A 13,247-nucleotide genomic window follows, 5' to 3' on the forward strand; every position below is an offset into this window, starting at 1 on the left:
CCTGGTACTGGTACAACAAAAGATACATAGACCAATCGAACAGAATTGAGAAGGCAGACGTAAATCCATTCACCTGTGAGTAGCTGATTTTTGACAAAGACCTAAAGTCTGTTAAAGAGGGAAAAGACAGACTCTTTAACAAATGGTACTGGCATAAGTGGACAACCATCTGCCAAAAAAAAAAAAGGAAACAAGACCCATGCCTGACACCACGCACAAAAACTAACTCAAAATGGATCAAAGACCTAAATATAAAATCTGAAATGATAAAGACCATGGCAGTAAAAATAAGGACAACACGAGGAGCCCTAATACATGGCATAAACAGTATACTAAACATTACTACAAATGCACAAACACCTGAAGAGAAACTAGATAACTGGGAGCTCCTAAAAATCAAACACCTATCCTCATCCAAAGACTTCAGCAAAAGAGTAAAAAGACTACCTACTGACTGGGAAAAAAAATTTGGCTATGACATATCTGATTAGCATCTAATTTCTATAAGATACTGCAAAACCTCAACAACAAAAAGACAAATAACTCAATTAAAAAATGTGTAAAGCATATGAACAGGGACTTCACCAAAGATGACATTCAGGCTGCTAACAGATACATGAGGAAATGCTCATGATGTTTAGCCATTAGAGAAATGCAAATCAAAACTACAATGAGATACCATCTCAACCCTATAAGGCTGGCACTAATCCAAAAAACACAAAATAATAAATGCTGGAGAGGTTGTGGAGAGACTGGCACACTTATACACTGCTGGTGGGAATGTAAAATGGTACCACTTTGGAAATCAATCTGGTGTACCTTAGAAAGCTATAAATAGAACTGCCATACGATCCAGCAATCCCACTCCTTGGAATATATCCTAGAGAAATAAGAGCCTTCACACAAACATATATGCACACCCAGGTTCATTGCAGTACTGTTTACAATAGCAAAAAGACGGAAACAACCAAGGTGCCCATCAACGGATGAATGGATAAACATATTATGGTATATTCACACAGTGGAATACTATACAATGATAAAGAACAAATATGAATCAGTGAAACATCTCATAATATGGAGGAATCTGGAAGGCATTATGTTGTGTGAAATTGTTCAGTTGCAAAAGGACAAATACTGTATGAGAGCACTATTATAAGAACTCAAAAAAAGGTTTAAACACATAAGAAAACATTCTTTGACAGTTATGAGTGTGGCTAGGGTGGGAGGGAGGGGGTATTCAGTAACTAGTTAGTAGAAAAGAATTATTTTAGGTGAAGGGAAGAACACAACACAATACAGGGGAATTCAGCCCAACTGGACTGCCACAAAAGGTAAGAAGTTTCCTAAATACAACCAAACACTTTGAAGGCTGAAGTAGCAGGGGTGGGTGTCTGGGGACCATGGTTTTAGGGGACACCTAGATCAACTGGCATAACAAAGTGTATTAAGAAAACGTTTTGCATCCCACTTTGGTGAGTGGCATCTGGGGTCTTAAAAGCTAGCAAGCAGCTATCTAAGATGTATCAATTGGTCTCAACTCACCTGGAGCAAAGGAGAATGAGTAACACCAAAGACACAAGGAAAATATGAACCCAAGAGAAAGAAAGGGCCACATAAGCTAGATGCTACCTCAGCCTGAGAGTGGGAGAACTAGATGGTGCTGGCTACTACCTATGACTGCCCTGATAGGGAACGCAACAGAGAATCCCTGATGGAGCAGGAAAAACGTGGGGTGCAGACCTCAAATTCTAGTAAAAAGACCAGACACCAGACTGGAGGAACCCCAGAGATTTTGGCCCCCAGACTCTTTGTTAGCCCAAAGCTAAAAACATTCTCAAAGTCAACTCTTCAGACAAAGATTAGACTGGACTATAAGACATATAGTGGTAAGGAGTGTGGTTCTTAGCTCAAGTAGACACATGACACTATGGGCAGGCAAGATGAGAAGGCAGAGGGGGAGAGGAGCTTGTTGAATGGACATGGGAAATACAGAGTGGAGAGGAGTGTGCTGTCATATTGTAGGGAGGGCAACTAGGGTCACATATCAATGTGTGTATAAGTTTTTGTTTGAGAAACTGATTTGAATTTAAATTTTCACTTAAAGCACAACAATAAAAAAAAAAAGATTTCAGCTTGTGGTGATTGGTTATGCAGTGACAGAAAACTGAAACAAGTGTTAAGACCCATATCCTGAGAAAGCCCATAAAATCTCGTTCTATAGCCTTATCCTCCAGAACCTTTGGTCAAGCACTCAAAAAATTCAGTCCCAGGAGGTGCTTCTCATAAACATCAATTTCCTAGGCATTAGTGAGCTGAAATGGACTGGTATTTGTTATTTTGAATCAGACAATCATATCATCTACTATGCTGGGAATGACAACTTGAAGAGGAATGGCGTTGCTTTCATTGTCAAAAAGAACATTTCAAGATCTATCCTAAAGTACAAATTAGTAAGTGATAGGAAAATATCCATATGCCCACAAGGAAGAACAGTTAAATGCAACTATTATTCAAGTTGATGCACTAACCACTAAGGCCAAAGGTGAAGAAACTGAAGATTTTTACCAACTTCGGTAGTATGAAATTGATCAAACGTGCAATCAGAATGCATTCATAATTACTGGTGATTGGAATGCAAAAGCTGGAAACAAAGAAGATGGATCGGTAGTTGGAAAATATGGCCTTGGTGATAGAAACAATGCTGGAGAAGGCATGAAAGAATTTTGCAAGACCAACAACTTCTTCATTTGGAAACACCTTTTTTCAACAATACAAATGGCCACTATACATGTGGACATTGCCAGATGGGATGCACTGGAATCAAATTGACTACGTCTGTGGCAAGAGATGATGGAAAATCACAATCTCATCAGTCAGAACAAGACCAGGGCCCAACTGTGGAAGAGAACATCAATTACTCATGTGCAAATTCAAGTTGAAGCTGAAGCAAATTAGAACAAGTCCACAAGAGCCAATATATGATCTTGAGTAAATCTCACCTGAATTTACAGATTATCTCAAGAAGAGATTTGACTTGTTGGGCACCAATGACAGAAAACTAGATGAGTTCTTCTAGTCAAGGATATCATACATAAAGAAAGCAAGATGTCATTAAAAAGACAGGAAAGATGTTTTATCTGGAAATAAATGCCTTTTTTTTTTTTAAGAGAATTGGAGCTCTTATAGGTAAATAGAAATTTAAGAGACATACCAAATTTGGCGATTTTGTTGAAAGGTATAAGAATGTTCATTCTAATATTCTTTCATCTTCTTTGTATGTTTGAAAATTTTTTCCATTTTTTTTAAAATTAAAAGGGGGAAAACATTTAAAAACTAGAGAGAGAGGAAAGAAAGAAAAAAAAAATGTATGTCAGAAGAGATTCTGAAACTTGCTCCTGAACATCAAGTAGCTAAAGTGAAAGGAAGAAATGATGAAATCAAAGAGCTGAACAGATTTTAAAGGGCAGCTCGAGAAGACAAAGTATTATAATCACACGTGCAAACACCTGGAGATAGAAAACCAAAAGGGAAGATAATGCTCAGCATTTCTCAAGCTGAAAGAACTGAAGAGAAAAAATCAAGCCTAAAGCTGCAATAGTGAAGGATTCTCTGGGCAAAATACTGAACCACACAGCAAGCATCAAAAGAAGATAGAAGGAATATATACAGTTGCTATACCAAAAAGAATGGGTCAATGCTCAACCATCTCAGGAGGTAGCATATGATCAGGAATCGATGGTGCTGAAGGGAGTGGCCCAAGCTACACTGAAAGCACTGGAGAAAAACTAAAAGGCTCCAGGAATTGACAGAATACCAACTGAAATGTTTTAACAAACAGATGCAGAGCTGGAAGTGTTCACTTGACTATGCCAAGAAAATTGGAAGATAGCTACCTGGCCAACCTACTGGAAGAAATCCATATTTATGTCTATTCCAAAGAAAGGTGATCCATCCAAATGCGGAAATTATTGAACAATATCATTAATACCAAAGGCAAGTAAAATTTTACTGATGATCATTTAAAAGCATTTGCAGCAGTAAATCGACGGGGAACTGTCAGAAATTTAAGCTGGATTCAGAAGAAGATGTGGAACCATTGATATCATTGCTGATGTCCGATGGATCTTGACTGAAAGCAGAGAATACCAGAGAGATGTTTACCTATATTTATTGACTATGCAAAGGCATTAGACTGTGTGTATCATAACAAATTATGGATAACATTGTGAAGAATGGGAGTTCCAAAACAATTGTACTCATGAGGAACCTGTACATTGATGAAAGAGCAGTTATTAGAACAGAACAAGGGGATACTGCTTGGTTTAAAGTCAGGGAAGGTGTGCTTCAGGCTTGTATCCTTCCACCATATTATTCAAACTTTATGTTGCGCAAATAATCCGAGAAGCTGGGCTACACGAAGAATACAGTATCAGAATTGGAGGAGAACTCATCAACAACCTGTGATATGCAGATGACACAATCTTGCTTGCTGAAAGTGAAGTACTTTCTGATGAAGATTAAAGACCACAGCCTTCAATATGGAGTACACCTCAGCGTAAAGAAAACAAAAATCATCACAACTGGGCCAATAAGCAACATCATGATAAATCGAGAAAAGACTGAAGTTGTTAAGGATTTAATTTTACTTGGATCTACAATCAACACTCTTTGAAGCAGCAGTCAAGAAATCGAATGACACAATGCATTGGGCAAAACTACTGCAGAAGACCTCTTTAAAAGTGCTAGAAAGCAAAGATGTCACCTTGAAGACTAAGGTGGGCCTGACCCAATCCATGTTGTTTTCAATTGCCTCATATGCATGCAAAAGCTGGACAATGAGTAAGGAAGACTGAAGACGAATTGACACCTTTGCATTGTGACTTTGGAGGAGAATACTGAATATACCCTGGACTGGCAAAAAAACAAACAAATCTGTCTTGGTAGAAGTACAGCCATAATGCTCCTTAGAAGTAAGGATGGCGAGACTACCTCTCACATACTTTGGACATGTTATTAGGAGGAATCAGTCCGTGGAGAAGGACATCGTGCTTGGTAAAGCAGAGGGTCAGTAAAAAAGAGGAAGAACCTCAATGAGGTGGATTGGCACCGTGGCTATGACAATGGGGTCAAGCATAACAAAGACTGTGAGATGGTGCAGAACTAGGCAGTGTTTCCTTCTGTTGTACATAGGAACATTATGAGTCGGAACAGACTGGATGGCATCTAACAACAGTTCTTGTAACTCTTTAGGTGCACAGTCTCTTCCTTCCCTTATGAGGTCTAGAGTGCACTTAACCGTGTTATCCAGTGATTTAGCCCTAGTTTGGTCCTTGGTTGGTGCAGTTTGTGTTCAATTACTAACTGAAAGTTTGGCAGTTCAAACCCAACCAGCAGTGCTGTGGAAGAAAGACCTTGCCATCTGGTTCTGTAAAGATTACAGCCAAGAAAACCTTATAGAGTACAATTCTACTTTGGAACACTTGCTCTGAGTCAGAATCAACTCGATGGCAATGGGGTTTATCAGCCTGGCAGCCAGGAGAGGAGAGGGCATGTCCTGAGGGTGATGCCTTGTCTTCTTTTGAGGCAGGAGCTTCTGTAGAATCTTCTAGCACAGCAGTAATTGTCCAAAGGGTATTATTGAGTTGACATTCTCAGGGGCATCCATCCAGATCTTACTGTCTCTGTCCCAGGTTTTAGAATTCCAGGTTCTCCTTTCTAAGACCCTGACCTACACATAACACAACCACCTTTGCTAAATATTAGAACATCACGGGAGCCCTTCAACTCTTACGATCAGGTCTTCAGCCTATCATTCGATTGTGCCTGACCTTCCACTACAAGTTATGAGGGCTTCTTCACACGCTACCACCACAGAGGCTCTCTGGTACGCACACTTAGCTATTAAACACTTGCTAATGGCTCCCAGTCTCTCATTATCCTTCAACAGGGCATTAAAACGAATTACCAGTAACCAGTAAACTCCATTGTCTTGCTTCACTCCTGTTTCTTTAAATGTCTACTTCATTGCCCCTGAAATTTCTGCCCTGAGAGAGTCTTTAAAACTTAAACTAAAATATTCCCTGAAGTCTTCATAAAACCAAACAATAGTTTAGTTTAACTGATAAAGAACATCTGCCTTAAGCATTGTGCTCTTTTAACATATAGCTATATGGGATAAAACTGACAACATCGACCTGACAGATTAGATAGGAAACTTAGAGGGCAGTGAGTTTATATTAATGGGAGAGGAACAACACAGAAAAGCAGGGTGAGAATGACTGTACAACTTGAAGAATGTACTCAATGTCACTGAATTGTGCATGTAGAAATTGTTGAACTGGTGTGTGCTCTGCTGTGTATATTCTTAACAACAACTAAAATAAAATAAATTATAAAAATAAGTAAATTGAAAAACAGTATGTATACTATGATTCCAGTTTTTAGTAACAATACTTAGAGAATTTTCTTTACATTAAAAGAGATCTAAAGAGTTGCTTGCCACACAATTACCAGCCATTATTTGGGAGGATATTTACTTTCTATACTTTACATTTTATTGTTTATATTTCATGTAATGCTTTTTGGTGACCCAATAAGAAAGTAGAAAATGCTCGCACCCTTTCCCCTAATAATTTTATTACTATATATTTGTCTTTCAATAATACTTGCTATGTGCAAAAAAAGTCAATACAGGAAAGTACTTATGCTACATTTTTTTAAATAACAAAATCCTGGAAACAGACTTCTGTTCATCAATACATGACTGCTTAAATCACTCCTGGGCCTTATAAACAAATGTAGACAAACTTAAAAAGGAATATAATACAGCTATGGAAAAGACTAATGTTTGTACTGATATGGGCCAATCACTAAAGATATATTATTAAATAAACAAATGCTCAAAAAAAAAATTGAAATAATTTGTGGCCATTTGTATAAATTGTAAACTATAAGTCAATTTCACCCACAGGAGTTATTATTCTTTTAATTTTCACTATATATTTTGTTTCACGAAAGATAAGTAAAGACACTTATGACAGGGTTGCATTTTTTCTTAAGTTCACATTTGATAATTTACTAAAAGTGAGAATATTCTACCACAGATTTACAGTGGTCTCTAACCTGTGACATCCACCCAGATGTGGACGCCTTAGTCTCAGTTTTCTTGATTTCAGGTTATCTGAATAACCAGGCCTGGCTATAGTAGAGTGGGCAGAAGGGTCAAGAGGCTTTGTGTTATTAAAATAAAAATGACCTTTTAAAAGCACCTAAAAACATAATTACTTGGAAATAAAATGAGGTGGCAGAGGGAGAGACTCGATACAAATTGAAAACCTTTTCATTTTTTCACCTGTCAACCTTGCTTATACTTTTTTCTGAATAAATTCTAGGTTTACGTCAGTAACCTAATGAGGAACTTCCTGAAAGCAGGACCCTTCTGAGATAGCTTTTTTGTGTTATGACTGATAATTACATGTCAAAGTTGAAAACAAAATCCCCTAAACTGAAGAAAATTCTTACCTGATAGTTTCCTTCCTCACAGTCAGTTGTGTTTTACATGTCCTGCTTGACTCTACTCTGCATTTTTCTGATATTAACTATTTGAATTAATATTTAAATACTCAATTTATGTCTTCTGTTTCACTCATATTTTACAAAGAATGAAATTTTGTAGTTTCTTCCATAGAACTATAAAATGTATTTGAATTCAGAAACAGTCCTACGAATTCCCAGAATGATGACAGGACATCTTTTTTGTATTCTACTTTATGAGCTTAAAAATAATAAAATATAAAGCTATGCCTGTCAAAGCTAAAATACTCACCACCCAAAGAATCCTCTGTGAGTTGCACCTATTCCACATATATGTATGAGATTTATTTTGCCACAGAATTGATTATTGAAATGTTTTGATATAGGTGCTGGCATGTAAGACTCAGATTTCTAAATCCAAGCTAACCAAAAAGATAACATTTTAAAAATAATTTAAACGAAATGCAGAAAGAGATATTTAGCCAGATAAGAACTTATTCGTTTTCTAACTTTAGCTAAAGCAGAGAATTTGTAAAAGTATAGCATAGTCTAAGGTACATTGGTCTCATCAAAACTGCCACAGTGACTAAAGTTAGGAGAGGAGGACTTCAAAGCAGCAATATTTTAAGCTGAGGCAGAAAATCTGTACCTAAAAATTATCTTTAAACTGATGGAAAGCATAGTTGATAGATGTAAAAAAAAAACAACAAAAATTCAATCTTCTAATATAAATTTTTATATCACACAAGTAGAAATATAAAATATTTTGTAAAAATACAAACTAAAGAAAGTAAACTCAGGTGGCTTTATTTGACGCAACAGTATATGAAGAGGAGAATCTCCCTGAGGTCCTAAGGAATGAAAGAGCCCTCCTGGGCATACACGGTAGGCTCCTGGAAGAGGGGTGAGAAGTGGTGCTTTGATTTCTATCAAAATGGAACATGAGTTCAAAATTGGGCAGATTTTCCAATGAAAGGAAAAAATAAGACATACTTACGAAATACACACATTAAACAAATCTACAAAAAAAAAAGAATAGCAAAAGTATAACATTTTTATTTCAGTCTGTAAAAAAAAATAAGGCTCTGAAAGAAGTAAGAAGTGAGGAAAAGCACGCACATCTCTAAAAGCTCTTTCCTTTCTAGAAGTTGTTTTAATTTTTTTTAAGAATATTTCCATATATGTATGAAGGTTTCCTCAATTAGCTGAAACCGTTTGCGGAAATTGAGTTTTCTTAAAAAACTAGTCCTTGAGTGGTGCAAATAGTCAATGCACTCATTTGTTGACCAAACTGTTGTAGGTTCAAGTCCACCTAGAGTTGCCTCATAAGAAAGGCCTGGCTGACTACTTCTGAAAAATCAGCCTTTGAAAACCCTATAGACCACAGTTCTACTCTGGGGTCACACATGGGGTTGCCATAAGTTGGAATGAACCCAAGGACAACTGATTTTAACAAAGTTAGATGATTTTGATACTAAAAGTTGGAAGATTTAAAAAAAAAAAAACAACTGTTTAGTGGGCTCAAGGTGTGGGCTCCCTACTAATCTCTGAGAAAACCCATAATCCTTTAGCCCCGTTGATCTTTGCATTAGGCACTCCTTTTGCACCTTTTCATAATCCCTTTGACCTCACCTCTTCTCTAGCCACTGATGCTTTGACCAGTTCCTTGCAGGTGCAACCAAGCAGTGCCTCACCTCAGGTTGTACCTAACGTGTGTAGCTTCCTGCCTAACTCCGCAACATGGGACTCCCCCTGCAGCCAGCTCTGCAACAAATGGTACACAACCAGGAAATGCGAAGGAGTTAGCATCTGCGGGGCAGCCCGGAAGCCCCACGGTAGCCATTGGGGAGAATCCTTTCATCCCCTTGAGAAGACAATCCTGGGATGCGCTTCATGAGGCTATTCAGGTGATCCTGGCAGGACTGGGCACCAGTCTCTGGTAGCAGTGTGCAACAGGCTAAGAATTCCTTTTATTAGCTTTTCCTCATTCCCTGTTTTACCGTACCTGTCCTGCACTCCTGCCCCCAGGATCACATTTCCAAATAAACTGCCAAAAGGCAAGCTTTTGTCTTAGGCCCTGCTTTTGGGAGAACCTAGGCTTAGCCTCTCCCATGCTAAAATCTTCCACTCCTATTCCTCAGTCCCTAGTCTGAGGTGATGCTTTACTGATATTTTATTTATTTATATGATGTTAACATGGAATAAAATATTATTTATATAATCAGTTATAGTTTATTTATTTGATGGCTTGGAGCCATTTAAGAGACAAGTTCTCCAAATGGAATACAGATGGTAATAGAGAAGGTGACCCTGGATTATTTCAACTTCCAAATACCTAACAGTAATCAAACATATAAAAATTATCCAGCTTTTCCACGGCTAAGAACCATTTCATAGGCATGAAAAGAAAAGGAGTTAATATTTCCAACAAGGCGACAGGAGAAGACTTAAACCCATTCTACAGTAAAACATAATCAACCATAGAATAATAAAACTTCTGAGGAAAAAAATTTGCCTAAACAAGAAAAGGCGGACAGCAAGAATTTCCTTCTTGAGTTTTCTCTGATTTTCTCCAGTTCCCTCAGTTTTTCCAGAATAAACTGCTGCTGCCAACTATCCAAGCACAATTCTCTCAATATATATTATGCTCAGGTATAAATAAATCTTTTACCCCATAATTTTAATAAAAATAGACTTTAATTTTTACAAAAATTTCACTAATAAACAGAAGGAAAATAAGCTAAATACAGGAGGCAGGTAGATAATATTTTACAACAGATGAATCCCATGATTCTGTACTTCAACTGCATTTGAACTAGATGAAAAAAATTACTCTCAGATCTCAACAAAAAGTTAGCTTTGTGCTACCACAGCTGTTCAGATTGAGTGCCATAAGTTCTTTCCGAATTTGCTACTCCTACGTCACTTAAAGTAGTAATCTCAACAACAATTTGCTGAGGTTTTTTTTTACCAATATGTTATAATGGGTGAAGTATCTACTCTTGGTATTAATTTCAGGTAGGCAATACTCTGTTCTCTACCATTATTGCTCCCACGTCTTCCTTGGTCTCTGGTTCTCTGTCTACAGAAAAAGTACTTCCTGTTCCATCCTTGAAGATTATATTTTTTCTACCGTATGTTGAGCTCTTTTTTTCAAGCTCTGAAATATTCCACTTTTCTCAGCCCATATTATTGACCTATTCAGTTTATTTGACACCTCTATTTATATATTTATACAGTTATAGCTGGTACCACACTCTGGAAAAGCTTCTTCTCTTTTCCGGTAGTTTAACTAGTTTAACTAGCCTAAAATTATTCTTTAAATCGTGGCCATGTGGCCTTGAGGGTAGGTATATATTTTCACTGAATTATGCCTTCATATTTTATCTCTATGATACAGTGAAAAACCCTAGAATCTTTCTGGTTTCAAACTTCATGAATCTTAAAATATTTGCCTCTATATCCCAAATCGTTGTTTAGAAAATATAAGCAATATCCCCTGGTGTTAATTCACTCTCATGTCTGGGCACTGGATCTGAGTTGCACTCTCTGCCCTAAGTAAGCACCCATGGCTCCTTTTTGAGCCCTTAGAAAAATAACCTTGCAGAGGTCTGTAACCAGAGATCTCCAGTGTAAAATGGATTTTTATAATTATGACCATTGACAGAATATTTTCAGAATTGTTTCTTTGCAACAGAATCTTTTCAGATGCTGAAATTAGTTAAGACCAGCAGAAGAGCTGACTCCAGGAGTTTTTTAAGTATGAAATCAGTCAAAAGGTGTATCTATCTCTTAAGTTTAGGAGCTTCCTATCGCTCCTTTTTCTTTGAAATTTCTCTGAGAATTGGAGATAAGATTTCCTTTCCATAGTCCCTCAAGCCTACAAGGAAATAATAAGTCCTGTTGCCCAAACGTAAGGTTTCTATAGAGAAGATGATAAAATAATGACTCTAAATTTAATTTAAGGTTTCCCTGTCCTTCCTCACTGCTCCGCCTCACCAAATAATCCCTACTTCACATCCTCCCCTTAAACACAAGAACAAATACACATACACATCTTGGCCATGCCTTGGCAAAGTAAGCAGTATTATGTACTCATTGACTGGACATGGACAAGTTTCATTTGTTCTTATGGGCTCTCCATATGGAAACATCCCACACCACCTTACGTATGTTCAAGGTGTGTTGTACAAAGTACTTTTATAAACTTCATCAAATACAATTTAACCAACCACTCTGTCAGATATGGAGAATAGATATTATTATTGCCATTTCATAGAGTAGAGTATAATTGCCTTGCTTTTAAACTAGCGAGACCAAGACGGTCCTCCTGTCCAAGGATAAACCTCTTTGGCAGATAACCTGCCAGTATGACATATTTCTAACATTAGCCAATTCCCTCAGCAACGGTGTCTTTTTAACATTTCTTCCTCATAGCCACGACTGGATTATCAGACAGGTTTCAGACAAGGACCAGTGGTTATGGGGTCCTTTCCTCTGTACCCATATTTGGTCACTTTTTGCCGAAGCTCCTTGGTTTTCACCCCATAAATAATAGGATTGAGCATTGGTGGCACAAGGAAGTAGAGGTTGCCAAGAATGGTGTGGACATGGAGTGGAATGCCTCTGCCAAAGCGGTGGGTAAGAAAAGAGAAAAGTGAGGGTGTGTAAGAGATAAGCATGACACATATGTGTGTGGTACAGGTGTTGACTGCTTTGTGGTGGGCTTCCTTAGAAGAGAGCCGCATTATAGCCTGGATGATTAGCACATAAGATGAGCCAATAGCTGAGATGTCCAACCCAGCAACCAACAGGGCCACTACCAGCCCATACGTTCGGTTGACTGTGGTATCCACACACACCATCTTCACCACAGCCATGTGCTCACAGTAGGTGGTGGGGATGACATGATTGGCATGAAATGGCATCTGCTGCAGGAGGATGGGCATGGGGAGAATGAAGAGGACGGCTCTCACCAAACTCATCAAGCCAATAAACCCAATGCGACTATTGGAAAGAATGGTGGCATAGTGCAGGGGCTCACAGATGGCCACATAGCGGTCAAAGGCCATGGTCATCAGGACAGCAGACTGCATGGCAGAGATAGAATGGATAAAGAACAGCTGGACAAGGCAGCCCTCATAGCTAATTTCACTCTGACGAAACCAGAAGATGCACAGCACCTTGGGAACAGTGGTTGTGGACATGCCCAGGTCTGTGAGGGCCAACATGCAGAGGAGCAGGAACATGGGTTTATGCAGAGAACGCTCTGTGGAGATGATGAAGAGGATGGTGCAGTTCCCAAGGATGGTGATAAAGTACAAGGAGGAGAAAGGAATGGATATCCATTTGTGTTTGTCCTCCATCCCAGGAATGCCTTGGAGAATGAAGAAAGGAGGGTGGCCCTGGCTGACATTGCAAGCAGTCATGGTATCACCCTGGTTTTATTGAGAGGAGCAATATAAAGAAACAACATAAGCTTTAATAAAAAAAAAAAGAGTAACCAAATGGAAAACTAAAACTGTAACATTAAGATAACAAAAATGATTCTGAAATCATGGTTAAAACCTGGAAAAATAATACTCCCTCACAGCACAAATTCCAGACTGCATTTATTCACAAAAACATTATAAAACAAAATCTAGCTACATGCTAGTACCAGAGACATTCTTAACCTAATTACTAAGAAAAGTCGATATTAAACAGATTGG

At 38.1% G+C, this 13,247-nt stretch overlaps 1 protein-coding gene across 1 annotated transcript; it reads right to left on the reverse strand.

Moving 5' to 3' along the window:
- Positions 1-11,987: 11,987 nt before the first annotated feature.
- On the reverse strand, positions 11,988-12,965 carry LOC126079950 (olfactory receptor 52P1-like). The gene has a single exon (XM_049891300.1). It carries the CDS (start codon positions 12,963-12,965, stop codon positions 11,988-11,990), a length of 978 nt encoding a protein of 325 aa, XP_049747257.1.
- Between the last annotated feature and the right edge of the window lie 282 nt (positions 12,966-13,247).

The sequence above is a fragment of the Elephas maximus genome, chromosome 7 (assembly GCF_024166365.1).
Source record: "Elephas maximus indicus isolate mEleMax1 chromosome 7, mEleMax1 primary haplotype, whole genome shotgun sequence".
NCBI classification, from domain to species: Eukaryota; Metazoa; Chordata; class Mammalia; order Proboscidea; family Elephantidae; genus Elephas; species Elephas maximus.